Source organism: Phyllosticta capitalensis (genome assembly GCF_038381095.1).
Source record: "Phyllosticta capitalensis strain CBS 128856 chromosome Unknown BKA78scaffold_5, whole genome shotgun sequence".
Lineage (NCBI taxonomy): Eukaryota > Fungi > Ascomycota > Dothideomycetes > Botryosphaeriales > Phyllostictaceae > Phyllosticta > Phyllosticta capitalensis.
Window position 1 is genome coordinate 2,048,617 of NW_027117443.1, and position 23,618 is coordinate 2,072,234.

Genomic DNA, 23,618 nt, shown 5'->3' on the forward strand with positions numbered 1-23,618 from the left:
GAGGCCAGCAACGCCCGCCTGCCCGAGCGATGCCCGGAGAGCTTCTGAGGAACGCTGGCAACTCCGCCGCAGCCGCCGCCGTGCCGAAGACGAAGCGCATCATGCCCAACAGGCCGTCCGACTTGTATCTGATTTCCGAGTCAGATGGCGTCTACGAGCAGGAGCTCATTCGCAACCCGGGCAGCATCAAGCCATGGCTCGATTACGTCGCCTACAAGCGCCAGCATGGCTCGGTCCTCGAACAGGCCTTCGTCCTCGAGCGCGCCTGCACGACGCTCCCGCGCTCCTACAAGCTGTGGAAGATGTATCTGGAGCTGAGGAGCAAGCACTTGAAGGGCAAAAACCCAGCAAAGTACCAGGCCCACTACGTCAAGGTCAATGCGCTCTTTGAGCGCGCCCTGGTGCTTCTGAACAAGATGCCGAGAATATGGGAGATGTACCTGGAATTCCTCATGCTGCAGCCCATGGTCACGACGACGAGGCGAACTTTCGACCGCGCATTGCGCGCGTTGCCTCTGACGCAGCACAATCGCATTTGGGCGCTGTACCGGCCTTTTGCCAACTCTGCGTCCGGAGAGACTGCCGTCAAGATCTGGAGACGATACATGCAAATTCATCCAGAACACGCTGAAGATTTCATCTCGCTCTTGGTCGACATGCGGCAGTACACCGAGGCAGTCAAGAGATACATGGACATTCTCAACAACCCCAGATTCAAGAGCAAGGAAGCAAAGGGGCCGTTCCAGTTCTGGACTGAGATGGTCGAACTTCTGATTGACCATGCGACGGAAATTGAGACGGGTGATGATGTTGGAATCGACGTTGAAAAGATCATTCGAAGCGGCATCGCAAAGTTTTCGGACCAGCGAGGAATTCTTTGGGTTGGTCTGGCCCGCTACTGGATCAACAAGGGCGATTATGAGCGCGCTCGTGATGTCTTTGAAGAAGCCATTACGACCGTCATGACTGTCCGAGACTTCTCCATCGTCTTCGATACGTACGCTGAGGCCGAGGAAGCCTTGATTGGCATTAAGATGGAGGAAGCGTCCAAACGGCAAGAGAAGGGCGTGGTTGATGAAGAGGCCGACCTCGACTTGGACATTCGGATGGCTCGCTTTGAACAGCTCATGGATCGACGGCCGTTCCTCGTCAACGACGTGCTCCTGAGGCAGAACCCCAACAACGTCCCTGAATGGGAGAAACGCGTTGGCCTTTGGGGAGACAATGCTGCGGAGGTAGTAAAAACTTATACTGATGCCATTGCAACCATCAACCCCAAAAAGGCCGTCGGACAATTCCACGAGCTCTGGGCAAACTACGCCAAATTCTACGAAAACGCCGGAGAACTCGACAACGCACGCATCATCATGGAAAAGGCTACCAAGGTTCCATTCAAATCAGTCAACGAGCTTGCCGAAATGTGGTGCGCGTGGGCGGATATGGAGCTGAGGAATGAGAACTTTGACCGCGCAATCGACATTATGGCCAAGGCTACACAAGCGCCGAAGAGATCGACGGTCGACTATTTCGACGAGACTCTATCGCCCCAGCAGAGAGTACACAAAAGCTGGAAGCTGTGGAGCTTTTACGTCGACTTGGTCGAAAGTGTCAGCACGCTCGAGGAAACGCGCAAAGTCTACGAAAGGATATTTGAGCTACGGATCGCCACGCCTCAGACCGTCGTCAACTACGCAAATCTGCTCGAGGAACACAAGTACTTTGAAGAGTCGTTCAAGATTTATGAGCGCGGCCTCGACCTGTTCAGCTATCCCGTGGCCTTTGAACTCTGGAATCTTTACCTCACCAAGGCGGTGGACCGGAAGGTCAGCATCGAGAGACTGCGCGACTTGTTTGAGCAAGCGCTCGAGGACTGCCCGCCAAAATTCGCCAAGACGCTCTACCTGATGTATGGTGCGCTCGAAGAAGAGCGTGGTCTTGCTCGACATGCCATGCGCATTTACGAACGGGCCACTCGCGCCGTCGCGGACGAGGACCGGCTGGAAATGTTCAACTTTTACATTACCAAGTCGGCGTCAAACTTTGGTCTCACTTCGACGCGCCCCATCTACGAGCGCGCCATTTCTGCACTACCGGATCAAGAAGCCAAGGAAATGTGCCTCAAGTTTGCCGAAATGGAGCGACGGCTGGGCGAAATCGACCGCGCAAGAGCCATCTACGGTCATGCAAGCCAATTTTGCGACCCGAGAACCGAGCCTGGGTTCTGGCAAAAGTGGGAAAGTTTCGAAGTGCAATACGGCAACGAGGATACATTCAAGGAGATGCTTCGCATCAAGAGAAGCGTCCAGGCGCAGTACAAGTATGTTGGAAATCTATTTGGATTGAGCATGCAGCTAACAGTATCACAGCACGGACGTCAGCTTCATCGCTTCGCAAGCCCTGGCTCGCAGCCAGCAAAACGGCGGCGACGGCGCCATCAGTTCCGAGCAAGAAAAGGCCGACGCAATGGCTGCCCTTGAGCGACAAGCCCGGGCGCCGGAGGGATTCGTGCCTGCGACGACAGGAGTTCAGGGAGGCAGCGCTGCGCAGCCAGAGCCGGCTGCGGCGGCGAATCCGGATGCGATTGACGTTGACGAGGATTTGTAGTCGTTTTGCAAGCGCGCAGATACCCTGCTTAGCTTGATTCGATTGGTTTCTTTGGAGGGAGGTTTCATCATTCAGGTAAATAAGCTGCTGTTTCTGAGCTGCATCTACTCGGCGTTGGGTTCGTGTCGAAGAGGATCGATCTGGTAGGGCGAGGCACCATGTGCGGTGAAGCACCATCTTTTGCGTTTTCCTTTGTCAGTGGCTGGTCGTCGCCAATCATTTCCTTTACTTGTCTTCTTGTTGCTTTCTCAACAGTTTGGCTTTTCCGGGGACCCGGGTTCGTCTTTGCTGACGGCCCCTGAGTGGTTGGAAGCAAGCTGTGGGGGGCACTTTCAGGCGTAGACAGTCGGAATATGCACGAATTGTCGCCGTCTGGGGAGCGTTCGATCGTCATCGATGAACGATGGGGTTGGCATGGTGTGGGTGTGCAGCGTGACGAGCTGGACGCTGGCGTCGTGTTAGCCAACCTACCAAAGCGCGGCCAACGTCACAGCTCCAGCTGCCACAGTCTCAGCGGCGGCACACCGCAGGCAACATTAGCCTTGCTGGAGGCGCCATGCTCAGCGGTTGCCCGCCTCACTGGCCAGTCGCGACCATCATGTGCGTGCTTAGAACCGTCATTGTTGGCCGTGAACCAAGGGGTCCGACGCATGCCGTGGTCATGGTGCATCTGGCTGGTGCAGATGGCCGCTTCCATGCCATGCCTCAAAGAGAGCAGCTCCGCCAACCCTTTATCATGCCAGGATCCTTTTTCCTTTGGCCAACCTCCACCCCGCACCCGTCCACGCCCACCCCGCCATTGACTGCCTGGAGCTGAGCTAGCCAAACTGAACCCTGACTCGATTCTTCTCTTCACGCCGCCGCCGACTCCTCACACCATCCAACCTGGAGTATAACAACGTCAGAATCGAGGTGCGCCAAATCCCTTCGCGAGAGCCGTCAGACATGGCTTCCAATACTGCCACCAGTGGTATGTTGTTTGTCTTTTGTGCTGTTTTATAATACCTCTTTGGCTGCTATATAGCCCATCCCGGCCACTGCCTGGTCTGCGCATCATTCAGTCAATCCCCTCTCCAAGAGTCTTCCATCAAAAATTTTGATCACCACTCATATACTCCCATGCTGCATCATTCTGCTTGATCCCTCTATTAAGGTCTCAAAATCATCATCATCTTTGCCGTCCGCGCCAACTCCAACTCCCCTAACAGCCATCACAGGACTCGACGCTTCACCCACAGGCAATCCTTCACTTGACACGACCATGGCGGGCTCACCTAACGACACGACCTTCAGCGATCCGTTTGGGGGCGACAAGCTTGACAAAATTGCCGGCAGCGACGACATGCAAATGCCTCCTCGGGAGTCACCGGACAACTTCGACTCGCCGATGCACGGCGATGGCGGAAGCCCGACGCGCGACCGTCGCCAAAGCAAGGAGTGGGATGCCAGTAAAGTGCCTCCTTCCCAATTTCAGAGGAGGAAAGGCAGCATCTACTCGACCCCGAGCAGCAGGGATGCGCATCTCGACCGCAGCGAGGTCAGAGACAAGGCGTATTGGGATAAGCTGAAGGAGAAGGTGAGTCTCTACTCTAATCCCATCTGCCTGCGCTTGAAGAGCGCAAGGCACTCTGGAAGAAACAGCGAGCGTGGTTGCTGACTTTGTGCTTGCAGGGCTGGGTTCCCAAGAAGGCCTGACCTGCGACGCTCTCCCCCCCTGCGTACATTATTTACACCTCCTGTCACTTCCGCCTCCTGTTTGAGTAATGTCCCTTTTACGAATCGAACAAGAACGACACCACTGCGACGATGGCGCTCCTCTACCGCCTGTGTGCCGACCGACCCTGATCCCTCTTTCTTCACTGTTGTTCAGCCGCCTCCAGTTTGCACTCTGCACACACCAAGATATCCCCCCTCAACCTCGACAGAGATCGAAATCGGAATAGCACTGTCATCAGCCAGACCGAGTAGCCAGATGTTTTGCTTCCCAAGGCCAGCCGCGTCGGTTCGGTCGTCGAAGAGGTGACGAGGATGGCAAGCAGAGAAAAGCAAGCATACTCGGCGCGGGCCGGCTCATTAGTCGAAAGAAAAAATATCACGATACCATGATGACCATCATCACTCTTCCTACATTACGTACTTTTATTCTTTTCTCCCTCTTCTTGGACGTTGTGGCTCTTTATGGTGTATGTGTTAATGTCTTTCTTCCCCTCGTCTGGCCAATCTGGGCCACACACCTTTCACTACTCATCCATCCAGTGCGCACACATGGGATAAATAGGATTTGTGGCTGCATTCATACGTGTATTTGTATCATTAGCTACGGCAGATTGAATGAATGTGGAATGAATGGCATCTCATCGCTCAGTCAGTTCTCTGCGACATTTCAAGCTCGCCTCCTCCCAGCTTTCAACGCCGCCGCTCCGAAACCAGCATCCAATCCAATTGCTCTGCCTGCGCAAAACGCCCGCGGTCTGATCGCCCTACTCGCTCCCTTGGGAAGCCACGCAAGCACCCACCCATCTACCTACTTACCTGCCTGCCTACCCGCCCGACAACACCCAAGATGCCAACGCTCCCATCATGACGCCACCGCGCATAGCAAGCGCCCGGTTCCCGCCTACCTGCCTCCATTCGCATCGGAGAGTGACGTACCTACTCGCCTCAAGATGCGGGCGGTGCAGCTCCCAGGCACCTAGTCCAAAACGGCAGCGGGAGGACCCTAGGGGCCTTCCTGCTTGCTGCGAGGATCTCTATGCAGCGCTGGGACTCGTCGTCTATCCTTCCGCGCGCTGAGGAGGCGTTTCGTCGGCCGTCGGTGCTTTTGGGCTTTTGGGAGGATGTACTAATGATGAGAGGACGTCGTTCAATGCCCCCCTTTCCAATTTCCATCGAGACCCTCTAGAATGACGGAAGGGCTCGTTGTGAAGGGGAAAATGCCGCGCGTGAGGGCGCAGCTCTCTCGCTCGCTTGGACGCGTTTTGCGGCATTAACGCAATGCTTTGGCGCAGTGGATTGAAATGCCAGAATTGGTTTTCTTGGTTGGTTGACTTGGTGGATGAATGGATGGGTTCAGATGGAGATGTGAAATCTGGGCAGATGGGCATGTTGGAAAGCCAGAGCGTACTTTTTACGTGCGGATTCATGTCTTTACACGGAGTCGGGAAAGCTAAGTACGGTGGGACGCTACATCTCGGGCGTTTTTCACAAGTGGACCTAGGTATATACATGGCGTGTCAAAAGGCCTTCTTTTTTAAGGGTGCCGTGTCAATCCACTCCCACACGACCTCAAAACCCATTCATCGCATACGTAGGCCAAAAAAAAAAAAAAAAAAAAAAAAAGGCATCCCCCGTTGTCCGATGCAGCATGCAATCAGTAGCTACGTCAACGTATCCAGAAAGTAGGGTCTGTCTCTAGCTAGTCAGTAAGTGTGTTAGGTTGAAACAGCTATCCTTCCTACCTTGCCCTGTCCCGCCTCCTGCCTTGTGTAACAGGGCAGTGCCGTGTCTGGCCCTATGCTGATTGAGGGACTGGGCTGAGCTGACCACTACTTTGTAGGTGTCTGAATGGGCTGTTGGTTTGTTGGGTTGTGGGAGCGTATGAGAATAGAGACTACTGATTGTTTTTAAGAGGGGTCGAGAGAGTGACATGGGCAAAGGCCAATGGATGGAAGACGGGGAATTGGAAGCTGACAATCGTTCGTCAATGCTGCCAGATGTCAGCATCTCGCTGCGTCTCATGTCTGCTTCCGTCCGATGCCTATCGATTCGATGATAGCGTGCGAGGGGTGCGGATACGGACTGACAAGGCACAAAACTATCCACGTCATCGTGCTGCCATCCATGCCAGCAAGAAACCCCATCATCTTCACAACGTACACGATTTTGTCTCGCCTCATCAACAGGATAAAGTAAGTCGTCATGATCCATTGAAGAGAAAGCGACCTAGCTACTCCGTCTACCGTGCGCTAGAAGTTTATATCACTGTCCCCCAGAAATTGTCATTACTCCTCGCCATCCGGTTTTTGAAAAAACTCCGTGTACTGCAATCGTCGCGACTCGAGGACGATTGCCCGCTGACCGATCCAAGTGGCCTTACGATTAATCTATCTTACAGGGTATCTCCGCACTGCATCATCTGCTGAGTAGATGTTGTCCGTTCATTTTTCCTTGTGTGCTTGTGGGTGGAAGCGTCGCGTGTAGTTGTGTGTATATGCAGACGGTATTTCGTTGCTCAATTCTTCTTTGTGCGTCTGTAGCTCATGTTCTTTGGCAAACAGTTCCAGGGGCTTGGTGAAAGGATGCTTGCGAGGCAGCTGGAACCACGATTGATGGCTCGAAGCATCTTGACCGCGGTCGAGATGGGTCCGGTCCCGTGGAGCTGGTTCGATGATTCTTTGATGATTTTCGCGAAATCGAACGAGTTCCGAGAAAATAGAAACTGATCAATTTACTTCAATTTTCAATGAATGCGTCGATCAAGTGGATTGAAGGTCTGCGGATTCGATACCTTGCCCGTGAGAAAGACGGGCCGCATAACGGTGGCGTTCAGGCGTGCTCGATGCTTGGAGGGCATGGGTGGAATGTTTCGGTCGTGAGAGTGGCAAGCTCAGAGCGAATTTTCGGCGTGTCCACGTCGCGCGAACATGGCCGGATGAGCACTTTGGCTGGCGTTTGTGTTTGTAGAGGTCGAACAGGGAAAGATGGAGCAATCATGTCGAGGTCGTGCGAGTTAAGCGCCGCAGCTTCTCCCTTGCTGCGATTGTCGCCTTGGAAACAGATGGATTTTGTTGTCTTGAAGTGCCGCGTGCTTGTCTCACATGTTCCGCTTCACCCGGACCCTCCTCAGGCCCTCCTTTTCGACGGGCTTGTCTGCCGTCGCCTTGGCCTCGACGATGCGCTTGCCGCCCATAGTTCGCACCGTCTCCTCGAGCTTGCCCTTGAGGTGCAAAGCCTCGACGTCATCGCCACCACCAATGCTCCTACCGTTGATCAAGACGTTGGGCACTGTGCGACGGCCGGTCGACTTGGCAAGGGCGGTCTGGATGGCAGAACCAAGAGGGTGTATATCAAGCTCGACCACGTAAGGCGCGGGCTTGATCGAGTATTCTTCGAGGAGAATGCGCTTAGCCTTGGCGGAGAATTTGCAGTATGACTTGGAAAATATGATGACTGAATTCAATTGTTAGCATTCCGCATGTCATGAAGAACGGCGCGTGACTCACTCGGGCTCTTTTTGAGGATGGCATTCATTTCCTCCTCGGCCTCCTTGTCTTCGTCTGTTTGCTCGACGGACGAAGAGACGTCGCTGCTCGATTTAGGGTTGTTGGCAGATGCAGCCCTAACGCTGTCGCCCACGTTGCCAACCCTAGCCACACCGTCGACAGAGTCGGACTTGCCATCCTTCATGATGACTCTTCCAGCGACACTCCGCTCTCCGGTGATTTCATCTTGCTCGCTGGATGCATCCGACTTGGCGGCCTTAACGGCGTTGGCCTCGGACTTGCCAATGACCCGATCCTTTTCCTGGTCTGCCTTGCCGGCCGCAACCACCTCCTGGATGCGATCACCCTTGAAGTTGGCGCTCTTCTTGGCCTTGTCCTCGGCAGCCCTTAGGCGTTTGCTCACGTCGTCGTCCGAGGCGACCATTTTCGGTTGGGCATGAGGTTGCGCATTGTTGCTCTTCTCGCGTTGGGACAAGGCGTATTGGGTCTTGCGGTAGAATTCCGATTCGCGTGTTTGTCGTGCAGCAGAGGTAATGTAGAGAATGGTGAGGACGACGAGGAAGACGATGAGGCCCAAGATCTTGAAGCGCCGCTGCGATCGTAGCGTAGCCATGTTGAATGATGCAATGAGGTGGAGCGAGGGTTGAGGCGGCAGGAGGGTTGAATGAGAAGGGCCTGGAGTTCAGGTTGAAAAGAGGGATGCGAGGTATTAGGTATTAGAGGTCGAGACAAGTAGCAGACTCGGGGTAGGTATGGTGGAGAGTCTGAGAGCTGTGGGTGCGGTGTTTCAGCGAGGTCTGGAAGGCGGAGGTGATTGGTATGAAGATGGACACGAGCTGGGCAGGTGTCGTAATATGTGGGTCGTTTTGGATGTCGCGGCGAGGAGGTCGGGGTGGTGGACCAGAAGAGAGGGATGGAGGAGAGAGGAGGCGGCGCGGTTTGGAAGAGGAAGCAGTCGAGAGGAAGAGGTATTGGAGCTACAGGTAACATGGAGACAAGCAAGCCCCAGGAGCATTCTCGCCCGCCTACTCGGACCTGGGCAGCTCGCCCCGCTGCTGGGCTGCTGCCGAGCGACAAGGTATGCATCGCTTGCGCCACGCTCGTGTCTGCCCGGGCGACCGATTATCCCTCTCCTATTGGTCCACCGCCCAAAACACCACTGTTAGCAGTCAGAATCACTGTCAACTTCAGTCCCTCTCTCCCTCGTTGTATATCGATCTGCACAGCAGGTCACACACTTGTGTTGACAGTCCTTCTGGACAGCTTGCTCCCATCACTAACATGGCGCCGTTCGTGTATCAGGTGTCCAGACGGGTTCCCTGCTTGTCGACGGCGCGTAAACAGGGTTGGCAGTGGCATTTGAGTGGTTGGACTGGGTCTCATACTGCTACCGAATGTGTTTGGACCCTTATCTACACCACCAGCTCTGAGCCTCTGCCAGTGACTCCATTTGCTTCAGCTTTAGCCTGCCCTAACGCGCGCCCTTTCCCTGCCATTTCCACCTGTCTGTCCATCACGACCTGCTTGACTCGGCATACAATGACTTGCAGCTAAACAGCCCTGCATATCCGTCTCCCTGCCACCCCCTGGACTTCCCCTTTTGCGCCCGTCCTTCACGAGCCGCATCATCGCTGACGACGCAATTGCTGTAACCGACAAAGGTCCGACTGCTCCATGCTCAATTTTTCGTTCCTTGCATCGCTACTACTTCCTCGCTCCGATTTTTGTGCGTTGCGCCATCGACAATTCTCCACCACCCGCGTACCGTCCCGTGCTTGTATAAAATTTAGAGTTGAGCCCTGTCGATCGGGATTTTCAGGAGCGTTGTGGAGTTGATAAACGAGCTCCTCTATACACGACGCACGCGCGGCACAACACCAGCGGGACATATCAACATCAGTCGACCTGAGCATCTTGGCCTTCCCAATCCAGATGCCACCATCAAGCATGTCGCCGCTTGTTTGCACTGCTAAGCCTTCTTGTTCCCGCTTTGAAGCGGCGGTTGAAAGGATGGTCCCCCGCCATCCCTGGGAGTCGATCCGAATTCGATTTCAAGGGTTCCTCACGAGAGGCCACGACACCTACGCACCAACCAAGGGAGATCACCCGCCCGAAAAAGAAGCTTGATGTCATCTCCCCGTCACTTCCATGTCCATCGCAAGTTGCAAAGGCCGCTTGTAGCACTCAAGACGACCTCCAGCAGCGATTGACCTGGCGACTTGTCGAGCCCGATCCATGGCTGGGCGCTGCCACTTGACAGAGGTGACTGTTCTCCTCTGCCAACACCACAGCTGATGTCGGCTAGCCATGTCACGTCTCAATCGGCCAGTAGCGCACGCGTTTTCTGAAGAGCTGTTGCTGCCCCTGACAACAGCAACGGCCACGATAGATTACCATCAGCCAGCTCAGGAACACCTCTGCAAATCATTCGCATGGTGATTTGCAAGCCATCCTGCTTGATGGAGTACGTAGCACGAAGGCGGGGTTGAGACATTCTTGCAAATCGGACATACGACTCTACAACTTGGTGGAGTTGACTGCGCTATATTCAGAAACACGCTCTACCAAGCCTCGAGTACTTGGCGGAGTGCGGAGATTTGCCCACTCCTAGCTCTCCTGTGCTCTGGAGGCTGGGCGAAAGGGACGGATCGTTTCTATTTTCACAGCTCGACACCTCGGCCTTTCAAGGAAGGCAGGGGGAGTACCCCCTGAAACCCCAAATGGACTCTCGACTTTGCCAAAATGCCGCTGCAGAACAATGCTATGGGACTCTAACGCAACGATTAATCCTGCTGCAGGCCTAGGTCCCTTCAAAGTACACTATGAAGCGATTGGCAACGCTTCTGGGCCATTGGGCACGCCTGGGACATGACATTTGACAGTCGTCTTTTGTTGCTTGTCTTGTGCAATCCAAGCAATTGGTGGGCGCTTTCAAATGCTACTGGCCTGTTGCCATAAATTGCGGCCCACGAACCACAGCTCCAATACAAAGATGCTTTTGTGGAGGCGAAGTTTGGGACAGTGCCTAACAGGTAAGACGAATTGTGAGCCTCGACCATTGACGATGCCATTTTCCACCGACGACGTACTCAATCACTCTGTCTAAGCAAGGCACCGCTCGCTCTGAACATGCTAGGCTTGCTTCAAATCTCACAAATTCCGGCCCATCGCGTAGATTCAGTTGCACCAGGATCTGCTAACGCAACACAACCTCGGCCAGATCAATTGAGGAAAATGGTCGACAATCCGCGACGCGCATCGAACGTCTGACAACATCTCCTTGCGGCTGGCTGCGCGTGTGGCGGCTCAAACAGTCCAATGACTGCACATCGTCGACGCCTTACGTTGTGCACGCTGGACCTCCATGTGATGGGACAGAGGTGCAATACGACGTCACAATTGGACATCAGAGCAATCCGTCACTGGTGGAATCGCAGGCAAATCATGGTGATGGCTGGAGGCCTTGACGAATTGAAAGCAGGACCTGGGGATAGCAGAGGGCTAATTGCGATGCGCCTGCGATCTTCGTCTGCCTGACCACTTCCACGACTGCCCCCAATTCCCCATGCCCACCATGCGTGACTGAGCAGCGCGTGGCACAGTGATGGGCCGGACAGGGCGATGGCCCTCCGCTTCTCCACAGCCGAACTCACGTCATGCGTTTTCTGCAGCAAAACATGAAGCACCGCCCGCAAACACACATAAAAGAACAAGCTGACTCGGCTTCTCGCCCCATCGCCAATTGTCGGTCGGCCGACAAAGTACGTCAGATGGCGACGCCTATTCTTCAGCTCAGCTTGTTGGGCAGTGCAACTTTGCGGCGCTGGCTTGGTTCGCAACCACAACGCACAAACTATTACCTTACGTGGACGATGATGGGATGGGGTTGTCCGAGGCCCAGCAGGAGTAGTGTTCGCCCGCTCAAACGAACAAAGAAACATTTCGATATCGCGAGCAGCAGTATAGAGCCCAGCCCATTCGTGGCTTCTTGTACACGCCGCTGCGCCAAGTCGACGTGTCCGTTTGCCCGGCCTCGCGTACAGAGAACTGCTTCTGTTCGCCCTCCGTTGCCTCGGCGGTCGTCTGGTCTGGTCTGGCTGGGATCGGTGCGCGCACGCATCTGCTGACTTGGGGGTTCCTAGCCACGATATGTGTACGGGACGGTACCCGACGGCGAAAAGTGTGAGATTTGTGGAGTAAGGTGGGTGGGAAAATGCGGAGTTGCGAACGCTGAAGGATTCGGTTGTCCTGGTGTGCGAACGCCACCACCATTTTTGCGCAGCGAGCGGCCGGCCGGCCAGCAACAACGGCAACGCATCTCGTCGGTCATCCCACCGCCCTCCCACTCCCACCTTTTAATAAACATGGCTAAATGTAAATCTCACGCTGACCTAGATGCGGACCAAAGACCTTTTTGTTTCAAATTTTTCTTCTCTCTGCTGCTTGCCTTTTAGGCTCTCTGCGTGCCATGTCAAGCCCTACATCGCCTCGTCCCTACTTGTTTCTACATTACGCTCGCCATTGCAGTTTCTGGCCCCTCGTCGCGTCGACCTCAGCACCAGCACCTCCTTGAAAATTGTCGACAACTCGCAAACGTTGTGCCTTTGCCGTTGACTATGGGTGTGCTGCGCAGCGCGTGGCCACCATAGCCCTCTTCCTCTTCCTTGACCTCAAACCCTCTCGATTTTATTGCTCTTCCAAAGATGGCACCTACATCAGTGCATCTCCATCACCGGCGAGAAGAGGAGTCGATCGGCAAGCCAACCCATCCGGACGGATTGATCCTCGAGGCGTGGGCGCAGGGCTTCATGGTCGGCGCGCTCATCGTCATGGCTTGTATAACAGTGGCCAACATGCGCAAAGGCGTCATTCTGCACAAGTTGATTCTCACAGAGGTAAATTCCAAGACTGCGGGAGGAGAGAGACGCTCGTCCTGCCCAAAAGATATGCGCCGCGGAACTGACAAGTGGATTCTTGCAGCTCATCCTAGGTACCTTCCACGGAACATTCATCTTTCCCCATCCGCCGGCGTATGGCTGGTACCTGTCGGTCACAGCCATCTTCCTCAACACTTCGTGGAGCCTGCACAACGTGATTGCGTGGATCAAGATCAAGCCGTTCCTAACGCCCAAAATGAGCGCACTTTTCATCACCACCCTCGCGCTGGTGCAGAGCTATTGGGTTCTCGAGATCTACGCCAACTTTGCCTACTTCAACAACATCAACAAGCTGTTCCTAAAAACGCGGCCGCTGGAGGCGCTGTTTCGGTGAGTATTTTTGTATTCAGGGGTAAGGGATTGGCATAGAGGAAGAGTTCACTGACTTAGGCAGAGACCCGTGGTGGATAATAACTTGTTGTTCTCTCCTCTACAACATCCACACGCAATACGGCCTCTCGCTGCGCACCATCATCCGCGCGTCTCCGCGGTTCGGACTCCTCCTCGGCGCCATGCTGCTCAGCATCTGCTTCATGATCATCGACATCGCGGCCGTCAGCGGCGCCTTCGCATCGACCAACCTCCCCGACGGCCTCAACCCCTTCTGGAAGCTCTCCTTCGTCTTCAAGTGCCTCACCGACACGCTCGTCCTCGACGACTTCAAGACCGCCCTCGACCGCCTCTCGCGCGCCCGCAAGCGCCAGCTGAGCCGCGGCACCGTGCTCAGCTCCAGCAGTGGCTATCCTGTTGGTGACGATGAGGATCCCGTGGGTGGTGCTGGCGCTGCTGTGCATCCAAGCGAGCGCGTCGTTTTCAGCGGGCCTTGGGCTGGCGACGGCGTCGGCGGCGGAAGCGGCAGCGGCAGTGGGAGCTTTGGCAAGCAGCAACCGCCGCAGCAACACCAATTTCCGCTGGAATCGCCTCCACCTGCTCGACGCCACAACGACGTGCATCGCAAATCGTCGTCCTCGGGCGTGATGGGTGCCGCATCGCCGCGAACCGGCGGATGGCTGGACACTGGCAACGCATCCGACGCAAACGACAACGACAACGACCTCGGACCCCTGGGATTGAGCCTGGGGCTGGGCTTTGGCTCGTCGGACGCAACCACCATGGCGTCCTCGGGCAAGTCGGCCTCGCTGGGGTCGTCGTCAGACGCGCATGGCTGGGACCTGGAGGCGCGGAGGACGCGGACGCGGAGTTGTGGGTCCGAGGGGAGACTGCTTTAGCAGATGAACGAAGCGGATTTGGCAATTTCTGTTGGGAGGGAGGACTTCTTGAGGGGCTTCGTCGATTGTTGTTTGCTCTTTGAGCGTGGCGCGATTGCTATTGTGATTCCCCCTAAGCTGGTAGCTGGTCGGCTTGGTCGGTCGGTCGATTGGCTTGCTTCATGAATGGACGGGCGTATTGTTGGCGTTGGATACGGTGGGGACTGTTTTATCAATACCCCTTTCCTACGATATGGAAATTCCACAGAGACGCGGAGAGTGTGACGAGCCTTGCGAGCTCTGTTTCTGCTAAAGTTGGCGTTGAGACCAAGGAATCCGGAATGAGTCTTAGGAGAATATTTGGTGTTTGGACCTTGGGCTTCCTTGCCCCTTTTATCTTTCTTCTGGCTGAAGATGTCAAGTTGTTTTTGAGGACGGGGTTGGCTTTCAGCCTCCCAACAGCTGGTTGATCACAAGCGGTATTACCGTCTTGAGTCCCCTGTGACTGACAATTCATACATCTGTCTTGGGACAAAGAGAGAGGGAGAGCGAATTACGGGCGAAGAATGCGGAGAAGAGAGTACTTGAGTTGGAAATGGGTGACGGGCGCTGGAAGGACAAGAAAGAACTTTGGAATAGGAAGCGCAAGCCCCAGTGCTGCAGCAGGGGCAGCATAAAGAGAACGAAGTCGTGGCAAAGGTGCTAAAATGGTAGAGTCAAAAGGGGGGGACTTTGAAGTTGTGGATGGAATTCGTTTGGTGGCTCATCCTCTCTGCTTGATTCATCGGAGCACGAGGAGAAGACATTACGGCCGGCCCGTCCGTGTTGATGAGGTTGAGCGGGGATCGGTAAAATTTCAATTGTTGGGCAGGAAGGAGAAAGCAGAGGAGAAGTTTTGAGATTCTGAGACTTGAGAGGTTGGCTGCAACAGGAGTAAAGCTGGGGATTGGCTTGATTGCTCTCCGGATACCTGCCTTAGATGGACTTTTGTTTTCATGATGTAATGAAGATTGATTGCTCTGAGTAGCTTGGATCAAAGTCCTCAATTCTGCGTCTGTGGATCACGCTGCTGACAGCTTTTGCTTTGTGCAGTGTTAAGTCCACGATTAATGCGGCCTTGGGGGAACACTTAACGTCCCCTAGGTACTTGCGCAGCATTGCTTCAGGAATCAGGAGAAAGCATCACTGATTCCCACCTGCTTGCCTGCCTCCCTGCCTGCTGCCAAACATCGGCCCTTTTCCCCATCAACGTGTAAGAGATGCTGCACGCTGCCCCGCACCAAACATGCACAACCACACCCACACCGCGACAACAACGCAAAGCGCGTCCGGGGTTCCGTTGCGCGAGCACAGCAGCGGGCCCCACCGCTAGCGTCATGCGTGGGGACGGGTTGGGGAAGGGGCACCTGGTGCGGGGAGGGTCCCTCCCGGGATGCCAGGTGGGGGTCGAGGGAGAGGGCATGGCTGAGCTTCCAATCCCCTCCAATGGCCTTTGTTCTTTTTCGGTTTTGATTGCCAGCCGAACTCCTGGGCGTCTTGGGTTCTGGCGTGAGAATCAGATGTTTGTCCTGCGCTAAGCTTTTGCATGGCTTGTCGGTTGTGAATGTCAGACTCGCAAACAGTACTGCAGCATATCTCCGCTGCCGACGCACACGACGGCGTTTGCAAGAGCCCACAGCCGCGTCGAGGCGGAGCCGTATCAGCAGCATTACCGCATCATTGCCGGCCTCATCGCCTGTCGTTGCCCCCTGAGCATTGATTTGGCGCGCCCATTCCGTCTGACCGATTACCAGGCGGTCGCTGTGCGTCGTTGCGTGGAGCAAAAAAGCGCTGGGCGGTGCGCATGGTGGGGTTCAACGGGGAGCAGGGATCAAGGCTGTCTGCCCCAATGGCCCCAGGTTGATCGGCCGGCGCGAGTCGTTGCTCGGTTCAAGGGAACTTGTTGCGCTGGACAAAGGGAAGTGTTGGCCGCGTGGGACGAGCGAGAGCGGTGTCGTTGGTAGTTTTGGAAGAGTGAGATGGAAGTGGAGCCTACAGGTGCGTTTTCTAGTCAGTGAAAAGGCCGAGGAATGGATTTTGTTGAGTCGTGAAGGCTGCGAAGCAGGAGTGACGTGAGCGATTGGCTGTTGCATGTCCGTCTGCGGATATGGTACGATGTATTACAAGACTTTCATCCAGAACATGTCTTTGGATCTGGTCAATTCCTGTTTCGAGAAAAAAGCGCAAGAAATCCTGGGGACTGTCAATTGATGCTGGTAACAGGCAGGAGCCTTTAAAATATCCCCGACGAACAAGGAAAAGACTGGATTGCAAGGGAAATTCGGGATACATCTATGCATGTAGTTCGTGACAGAAAACGGTCTGGAATTTTCGGAAGTCGTATTTTCTCGCATCCGCTGCTGCATCTCCTGACAAACATGTTTGCCTCCAACGCTCGGCCCTTTCCACGAGTCCGCGTCCATTCCATTTGGTTTCTTCCGCAGAGCCTCACGGAGCCATCAACGGCTGGGCGTCGGACCTGGGGAAGGCGCTGGGGAAACGGGAGAGCATCTCGGTGCAGCGGGTCTGGGCTTTTGTCGGTGGGTCGCCTTGCGAGGCGGTGGTGGCGGCGGCTGCAGTGAGCAAGAGGCATCATGATACGATAACGTTGTTGGATAGGACAATGGGAACCAGGAGCGGCGGAAGCTCGCCAGGTCGGGCGCGGCGAGGGCGCGAAGCATTATTATGGGTGGATGCTGTGACGGCGCGGTGCGTGATTTTGACCTGGACAGTCACGCCGACATGGTGTTACGGGGCTCAGTCGCGTATGATGTCAGGAGAGGTTGGGCGAGGTGTTCCTAACCACGACATCGTCGACGACAACGACCTGCACCCATCGTGTTCAGCATTCGATCCGATGTTCGCTGACCTTGGCCGAGCCCGGCATCCTATCTCATTCGACGAACCCACCGCGGCGGCCACCTAACACCACGACTCTTGTCCAGGCCAATGGCGCGCGCTGTTGGTCTCCGCATCTCCCATCATGTCTGTCGACGTTCCGGAAGGCCGGCGCGTCCTGAATTGGATCAAGGGAAGCCCGAAACCGTGTCCGGCTTGTCCCTGCTGTGCCTGCCCTCCTGAACCTTGTAAGGCGGGGTTGCTGTTGCCATTTTGGTCGTGTTTGCTGCTGCTATAAAGTTGCTGCCAATGTCCTCAAACCCATCCTCACTCACCAGTCCTCCAATCCTCTCTTCTTCGACCCAATTGAATATACAACACTCGCACATCAATCACAATGGCTGCTCCACAGATCCCCAAGACTCAAATGGCCCAGGTCTTTGAGAAGAATGGCGGGCCCATCGAATTCAAGGAAATTCCGGTTCCTGAGCCTGGCCCTGACGAGGTCCTGATTAACATCAAGGTGAATTCTGGATTGCCATTTAGCATGAATATTGATACTAACCAATCTCAAGTACTCTGGTGTCTGCCACACTGACCTCCACGCATGGCACGGCGACTGGCCGCTGCCCACCAAGCTTCCTCTGGTCGGTGGCCACGAGGGTGCTGGTGAGGTTGTCAAGCTCGGCTCGCTGGTCAACAACGTCAAGGTCGGCGATCTCGCTGGTGTCAAGGTAATTAATCCAAAGGAAAGTCCGAGTCTGGCTTAGATACTAACAATCCACCCAGTGGTTGAACGGCTCTTGCAGCTCCTGTGACTACTGCATGTCGGCCGACGAGCCCCTCTGCCCCGAGCCCATCCTCTCCGGTTACACCGTCGACGGTTCTTTCCAGCAATACTGCGTAGCTAAGGCTGCTCACGTTGCTAGGATTCCTCCTGGAACCGACCTCGCTGCCATTGCTCCCGTCCTCTGCGCCGGTATCACTGTCTACAAGGGTCTGAAGGAGTCTGAGGTCCGTCCTGGCCAAACCATTGCCATTGTTGGTGCTGGTGGCGGTCTCGGTTCCCTCGCTCTTCAGTACGCCAATGCCATGGGCATCCACGTCATTGCCATTGATACTGGTGACGACAAGAAGCAAATGTGCGAGTCCATGGGTGTCAAGACCTTCATCGATTTTGCCAAGAGCAAGAACGTTGTCAAGGATGTGCAAGCCGCTTCCCCTGATGGCATGGGTCCCCACGCTGTCATCCTGCTCGCTGTCAGCGAGAGGCCGTTCCAGCAAGCCGCAGAGGTAAACACCTAATTTCAGCTACAAAAATTCGGCTGCTAACATTGAATAGTACGTCCGTCCCAAGGGTACCGTCGTCTGCATTGGTCTGCCTGGCAACGCCTTCCTGAAGGCTCCCGTCTTCGAGAGCGTGGTCAGGATGATCAGGATCAAGGGTTCCTACGTGGGCAACCGCAAGGACTCTGCCGAGGCCATCGACTTCTTCACGCGCGGCCTCATCAAGGCACCCTTCAAGGTCGTCGGCCTGTCGGAACTGCCCAAGGTGTTCGAGCTCATGGAGAAGGGCGCCATCGCCGGCCGCTACGTCCTCGACACTTCCAAGTAAAGACCCAAAAAGAGATGATTGATTGATGCAAGGCGTTGGCGGTTTTGAGTTAAGAGATATCTGGGACGAGCTCGCGGAGAATGAATGGTTGGCAGGTAAACGGATGATGATGATTTGAGGGGACTTGAAGATTGATTCCCCTTTTGCTGTACATATTTCAAATGACGATTCCCCCTCCTCTTCAAACTCTTGCGCGCCTGTCGCCTTTTTCGACTCCTCTTTTAGGTTAGTGCCGCTGGCGCATCAATTTGCTGGTAGCGCGTATGCGCGCATTGTGAAGGCCAGCAAAAATTTCCGTCTCACCCGCTTGACGGCTACCCCTGACGCAATGACGGTCGCGTTATCACATGAATCTCCCCAATGGATGTCTCCCCTTAACATAAGTCGACATGTGCCCGCCCGCCCCGCCTCAGCCTCTTTGCTCCGCATCCACCTCCCAAACGCCGATGCTTGGTACTACGTCCAAGACTGGTAGCGTTCTTGTTGAAAAAGCCTTCGTATCCGTCCTCAGGCGCTGTATTCGGCTCCGCGCTCGGACAGGCGCGTGCGTGCCGAGCAGATGTCAAGATTGCAGACGCTGGGCGCTGGGCGGTTGAGTGGAGTAGGGAGGTGCAGCGGATGGTCAAGTTCTTGGAGTTTTCGGTGGTCTGTGGGTTTTGGTATTTGATAATTGGATCATCACCTGCGCTGCTGCCCCGTCTTGTCATTTTGCGGTTGCCCCGTCTTGGTGTCTTTGGTATGAAAGGGTTTGATGGAGGGACCGAAGATGGAAGGCGAGAGAGAGGTTGGCCAAGAAATGGCATGATGGTGCAAGACTGGAGGAAAGGCGACGACACATGATGCAATGGTGAGCTGCAACGGAGGTGGCAACTCCACGGCGCGGTAGAGGTGCTTGACTGCTCCCAGCAGCTCTCCCTCTACGAGCTCTCAGTCTCAAAGTCTTTGAGCGGCGAGGCACTCGAGTGTTCTCTCGTGGCCCACGCCACTTTCCCTATCTCCGCCGTCTTCTCTTGGCTTCAGCGAGTTGTGAGATGGGTGGATACCAATAAGCTCTATATATATAGTCTCGATGTGAATGTAGTACATGTAGAGATACACCAAAGCGACACAGTATTCAAGACAAACGGACAACGCTGAACGCCCAACACCAAAGGGAAAAAGCAAATACCAATGAAAAGCAAACACCAAAGGCAGTAACGACTCAAAACAGGGACAGGCTACAGGCCAAATGGGAGATGGATCTTCAGCTACTCCAGCAAGCACAGAAAGATACTCAATCAAATCAAAGCCGATTCATCCGGAGGTTGGGAGAAATATTTCTTGAACCAAGCGCTTGCTACTCCAAACAGTAAGGGACAGGACGAGGAAGGGGGGCTGATGAGGTGAGCGACGCGACCGAGGGAAAAGGAAGAAGTAGGTTTAGTGTGACGTTGACGGGCACCATGGTGGAGACAGGATAGTGAGGGGATCCGCGACGGGCCAGCGATGGATGGTGCGGTTGTAGAGGTGAGATGTGGAACAGGCAAGGTGAGGAGGTGGTTGGTGGTAAATGGTAGCTGGTCCTTTCTTCAAGTGAGGGTCCGCCCAGGCATCCACGGCCGTCAGGGGTTTTTTGAGTTTTTCTTCTTTCTTGTTCGCCGGGGAAGGATGAGAGGTCTGTTTGTAGGATTCCTTGACACTGGTTCTTGACGGCGGGCCCGTCTCGTAGACGGTCAAGCGTTTTGTAGGGGGCCGCTGTCAGTTTGCTCCATCCTCTCGATCCAAAATTTCCCCATTCGTCTGCTGATGCATATTGCCCCTATTATTTTCTGTTCCTTGCTCGTGTTTATGCAAGCCTCCACCAATCGCGGTCCCCGCCCAACAATCTCCCCGCCCAATAAGTGACGTCCCAGCTTTAAGCCGACCTCGCCAATCTGCTCTGCTCGACGAGCCTCTCTCTCCTCCTGCGCCTCCGCTCAATCGGAATCTTCTGGTCCTTGAGCTCCTTGGTGACCAGCTCGCCCACCTCGGCCTCGACCTCGTCCAGCAGGCTGCGCATGGCCTCGTCGCGCGTCTCGGCGGGCTCGCTGCAGCTCAGGATGGTGACGCCGCACGCGCTGCTCATGCTGCTGGAGCTGGACAGGCCGCCGACGCCGGGTATCGAGGACGAGGAGCCGGTGCCAAAGGCGACGAGGTAGGCAAAGTTTTGCTGCAGCACCAACTCGGAGCCGTCGAGCTCCTTGGACGTGATGACCTCTATCAGCTTGTGCTCGCGGCCATACAGCACCCTGGCGTTGGCGATGATTTGCTCGCGCAGCGCGTCGAAGCTCGCAGAGGGAGAAGAGTAGAGGGCAGGACGGGATCCACTGGCGCCGTCGTTGCTGGTGTCCATGACGTGTGTGTAGTAGGGCGAGAGGGAGGAGGTATTATTGACGCTGGGGGGCAAGGGTCGGATTTGCGGCGGGGCAAGGCGACCTGGGGGTAGATGCGAGGGGGGCCTGGGCGAAAGCTGCGAGAACGTGCTGCAGCGCGGCGCAGCAGAGTAGCACTGGACGGTACCGTTACGCGTAGGACGAGCAGACTAGGGAGTTGATTGGCTGCGCGGTGTGGCGTACAAACGGTCGGTGTGGGATGAGTGGGCGTCACAGAACCAGCGCCGAGGTTGGAAAGGCGAGAGAGGAAAAAACAGAGCTTGGCAGCGCGCTGTAAGGCTGGACGGAAGTCGGATCAAGATAGGTGTGGTGGAGGGAGTGGCAGGGGAGTTGGAAAGGAGAGAGACGTGACGACGCCGTCCCGGCGTTCGGGTTCGCTTGTCGGTTCGTCGGGTAGGTACAGTAAGCAAAAGTTGCTCCCACACTCCTACGACGCGCAACGACAACACTTCTTCCTCTATTCCCAACCTCCATCCAAAAATGGATGTGAACACAGCTTTTGCGTACCTACTTACAGTTGACAGCCGTAGGATTCAGCTGACGATGCTGCTTGATGCACTCCTGAGACGCTCGCACGCTCCCGCCTCAACACCATCATCCTCTCTCACACTTCCAGCTCCAGCCCCCCTCGCCTTCGCCATGGCGCGTCTCGCGTGTCCGCGCCCCGCGCGTGTCGATGCTGCCTCTCCTCCACCATTGTCTCCGCAGACCTGCAAATCGTTTTGCCTCTGCTGGCCAAGATGACGACCAAGTCTGCCACTGACCCGGCCGTCTCACGACATGGCCGTGCTCGCTTTTAAAAACCAAATCCCCATACGCCCTGTCCTGGGCTTTGTCTCATAGACGGCCGTGTTTCCAGCAGTCTCAAATCCTGTTGGACTCGAGTCTTTTCTTTTCTTCCGTCCTTTTCAGTTTCGCTCTCTGGCCGAATTTTTCACTTCTTCCTAGCACGCCTGTCCTGTAGGCTGCTATTCTTGTCTCTGAGAGACCATTGTATACTTTGGCCTCTTTTTTTATTTTTCCTACCTCGTCTAATTCTCTCTTTGCCCGCACGTTTGCCGGCCAAGCGTGTCTGTCACCATGTTTTCATTCAACGTGACAGTTGTACTCGTCGCTCTTTTGGCGGCCCTCGCCGTGGCCGTCCCTAATCCCACCCGGACCATCAACCGCAGGCCTCTCGGCAAGCGTTCGTTCAAGGTCGAGCGTGCTGCGAACCCAAATGCCCTCGCCCGGACCAATGGCATGGCCGCCATGCGCAAGGTCTTCCGCAAGTACGGCTTTGAGCATCCAACCATTGACACCAGGATCGTCGTCTCCAACGACAACGCCCTCAACCTGACCAACAAGGCTGGTGGTCTCGTCTCTGCCAATCCTGAAGATGGCGCCGCTCTTTTTCTTTCCCCAGTAAACATTGGCGGCCAGACGCTCAACCTCGACTTTGACAGCGGCAGCTCCGACCTGTGGGTCTTTTCTACTTCGCTCAACCAGGCAACCATTGGCCAGCACGCCGCCTTCAACCCAGGCCAGAGCACCAGCTTCAAGGCATCTCAGGGCGCCACCTGGCAAATCAGCTACGGAGACGGCAGCGGAGCCGCTGGCACCGTTGGAACTGACGTCGTCAACATTGGCGGTGCCACCGTCACTGGCCAGGCCGTTGAGCTCGCCACGGCTGTCTCACAATCGTTCGTCCAGGACACGGCCACCGACGGCCTCGTCGGTCTCGCCTTCAGCAACCTCAACACCGTCAAGCCCCAGCAGCAAAAGACGTTCTTTGAGAACCTCCTGCCCACTCTCCAGGAGCCCGTCTTTACTGCTGACCTGAGGAACGATGCCTCTGGCTCCTACGAGTTCGGCCGCATCGATCAGACCAAGTTCCAGGGTCAAATGACCTTTGCCCCTGTTGACGCTGCCAGCGGATTCTGGAAGGTCGACTCCAAGTTCTTCACCATTGGCGGCAAGCGCGTCGAGAACCCCCAGGCCAACGCTGCCATTGCTGGTAAGCCCCCTTTCTCTCCCCTTTTCGCACTTTATCCTGACACACCCCCTAGACACCGGCACCTCGCTGCTCCTCGTCGACGACAACGTCGCCCGCCAGTACTACGCCCAAGTCCAAGGCGCTCGCCTGGACCAGCAAGCCGGCGGCTTCACGTACCCATGCAGCTCGAAGCTTCCCGACTTTGGCGTCGCCATCGGCGACACGTACGTGGCCAACGTGCCGGGCAACGCCGTGACGTTCGCGGCCATCGACGCGCAGAACCAGACGTGTTTCGGCGGCGTACAGGGCAACTCGGGCGCCAACCTGCAAATCTACGGCGACATCATGTTCCGCACGCAATTCGTCGTCTTCAACGGCCGCGACAAGACGGTCGGCTTTGCGCCCAAAGTCGGCCAGCCCCCCGCGCCCGGCCAGGCTGCTACGCAACCCCAGGCTGCTGGCGGTGCTGGCGCTGGCGCTGGCGGCGCTGGTGCTGGTGCTGGTGCTGGTGCTGGCGCTGGCCAGCCTGCTGCTGCGGCGAGCACGCCCGGTGCGCTCAACACGCCCGGCGCGCAGGCCGTGAGCACGCCCGCAGCGGCGGCGGCCGTGGCCGGTGCCTGACGGTGTGGGGTCGCGGGGAAGAGCATCGAGGTGCTGGTGGGCGGATGGGGGCTTTTCTTCCTTGCGGCCGGGTATTTTGGAAACGGCTTCTTTTTGTAAGATGTAGTATGAGACGCTGCAGCAGTGGCGCGTCGTTGCCGAGGAGCGC

The 23,618-nt window shown here is 55.8% G+C and overlaps 12 protein-coding genes across 12 annotated transcripts; 6 read left to right on the forward strand and 6 right to left on the reverse strand.

Moving 5' to 3' along the window:
* Window positions 1-29: 29 nt before the first annotated feature.
* On the forward strand, window positions 30-2,604 carry BKA78DRAFT_251601 (uncharacterized protein; the record flags this gene model as incomplete). The annotated part of the gene is made up of 2 exons (XM_066884669.1): window positions 30-2,317; window positions 2,367-2,604. The coding sequence occupies 2 exons, from the start codon at window positions 30-32 to the stop codon at window positions 2,602-2,604; spliced, it is 2,526 nt and encodes an 841-aa protein (XP_066744643.1).
* A 177-nt stretch (window positions 2,605-2,781) lies between these two features.
* On the forward strand, window positions 2,782-3,830 carry BKA78DRAFT_140244 (uncharacterized protein). The gene is made up of 2 exons (XM_066882749.1): window positions 2,782-3,574; window positions 3,822-3,830. Exon 1 carries the CDS (start codon window positions 2,958-2,960, stop codon window positions 3,405-3,407), a length of 450 nt encoding a protein of 149 aa, XP_066744644.1. The 5' UTR covers window positions 2,782-2,957; the 3' UTR covers window positions 3,408-3,574; window positions 3,822-3,830.
* Window positions 3,831-3,865: 35 nt separating this feature from the next.
* On the forward strand, window positions 3,866-4,299 carry BKA78DRAFT_353047 (uncharacterized protein; the record flags this gene model as incomplete). Its single annotated transcript, XM_066891473.1, has 2 exons — window positions 3,866-4,180; window positions 4,276-4,299. 2 exons carry the CDS (start codon window positions 3,866-3,868, stop codon window positions 4,297-4,299), a joined length of 339 nt encoding a protein of 112 aa, XP_066744645.1.
* Window positions 4,300-5,352: 1,053 nt separating this feature from the next.
* Window positions 5,353-5,930, reverse strand: BKA78DRAFT_315080 (uncharacterized protein). The gene has a single exon (XM_066888521.1). The coding sequence runs from the start codon at window positions 5,829-5,831 to the stop codon at window positions 5,379-5,381; it is 453 nt and encodes a 150-aa protein (XP_066744646.1). The 5' UTR covers window positions 5,832-5,930; the 3' UTR covers window positions 5,353-5,378.
* A 17-nt stretch (window positions 5,931-5,947) lies between these two features.
* BKA78DRAFT_140323 (uncharacterized protein) lies at window positions 5,948-6,799 on the reverse strand. Its single transcript, XM_066882751.1, has one exon. It carries the CDS (start codon window positions 6,529-6,531, stop codon window positions 6,016-6,018), a length of 516 nt encoding a protein of 171 aa, XP_066744647.1. The 5' UTR covers window positions 6,532-6,799; the 3' UTR covers window positions 5,948-6,015.
* Window positions 6,800-7,231: 432 nt separating this feature from the next.
* On the reverse strand, window positions 7,232-8,542 carry BKA78DRAFT_140315 (thioredoxin-like protein). Its single transcript, XM_066882750.1, has 2 exons — window positions 7,827-8,542; window positions 7,232-7,773 (listed from the first exon to the last, which is right to left on the reverse strand). The coding sequence occupies exons 1-2, from the start codon at window positions 8,437-8,439 to the stop codon at window positions 7,418-7,420; spliced, it is 969 nt and encodes a 322-aa protein (XP_066744648.1). The 5' UTR covers window positions 8,440-8,542; the 3' UTR covers window positions 7,232-7,417.
* Window positions 8,543-11,071: 2,529 nt separating this feature from the next.
* BKA78DRAFT_140483 (uncharacterized protein) lies at window positions 11,072-12,237 on the reverse strand. Its single transcript, XM_066882752.1, has 2 exons — window positions 11,687-12,237; window positions 11,072-11,606 (listed from the first exon to the last, which is right to left on the reverse strand). The coding sequence occupies exons 1-2, from the start codon at window positions 11,944-11,946 to the stop codon at window positions 11,246-11,248; spliced, it is 621 nt and encodes a 206-aa protein (XP_066744649.1). The 5' UTR covers window positions 11,947-12,237; the 3' UTR covers window positions 11,072-11,245.
* A 292-nt stretch (window positions 12,238-12,529) lies between these two features.
* Window positions 12,530-13,491, forward strand: BKA78DRAFT_251428 (uncharacterized protein; the record flags this gene model as incomplete). Its single annotated transcript, XM_066884656.1, has 3 exons — window positions 12,530-12,721; window positions 12,807-13,093; window positions 13,158-13,491. Coding segments are annotated over 3 exons (813 nt in total), but the record flags the coding sequence as incomplete, so codon positions are not given.
* A 2,313-nt stretch (window positions 13,492-15,804) lies between these two features.
* On the reverse strand, window positions 15,805-16,821 carry BKA78DRAFT_140555 (uncharacterized protein). The gene is made up of 3 exons (XM_066882753.1): window positions 16,301-16,821; window positions 16,007-16,203; window positions 15,805-15,918 (listed from the first exon to the last, which is right to left on the reverse strand). The coding sequence occupies exons 1-2, from the start codon at window positions 16,604-16,606 to the stop codon at window positions 16,018-16,020; spliced, it is 492 nt and encodes a 163-aa protein (XP_066744651.1). The 5' UTR covers window positions 16,607-16,821; the 3' UTR covers window positions 15,805-15,918; window positions 16,007-16,017.
* Window positions 16,822-17,245: 424 nt separating this feature from the next.
* On the forward strand, window positions 17,246-18,463 carry BKA78DRAFT_295833 (alcohol dehydrogenase-like protein; the record flags this gene model as incomplete). The annotated part of the gene is made up of 4 exons (XM_066886530.1): window positions 17,246-17,371; window positions 17,424-17,582; window positions 17,638-18,141; window positions 18,191-18,463. 4 exons carry the CDS (start codon window positions 17,246-17,248, stop codon window positions 18,461-18,463), a joined length of 1,062 nt encoding a protein of 353 aa, XP_066744652.1.
* Window positions 18,464-20,357: 1,894 nt separating this feature from the next.
* BKA78DRAFT_353051 (uncharacterized protein) lies at window positions 20,358-20,834 on the reverse strand (the record flags this gene model as incomplete). The annotated part of the gene is made up of 1 exon (XM_066891474.1): window positions 20,358-20,834. The coding sequence occupies one exon, from the start codon at window positions 20,832-20,834 to the stop codon at window positions 20,358-20,360; it is 477 nt and encodes a 158-aa protein (XP_066744653.1).
* A 1,120-nt stretch (window positions 20,835-21,954) lies between these two features.
* BKA78DRAFT_353052 (aspartic peptidase domain-containing protein) lies at window positions 21,955-23,470 on the forward strand (the record flags this gene model as incomplete). The annotated part of the gene is made up of 2 exons (XM_066891475.1): window positions 21,955-22,870; window positions 22,923-23,470. 2 exons carry the CDS (start codon window positions 21,955-21,957, stop codon window positions 23,468-23,470), a joined length of 1,464 nt encoding a protein of 487 aa, XP_066744654.1.
* Between the last annotated feature and the right edge of the window lie 148 nt (window positions 23,471-23,618).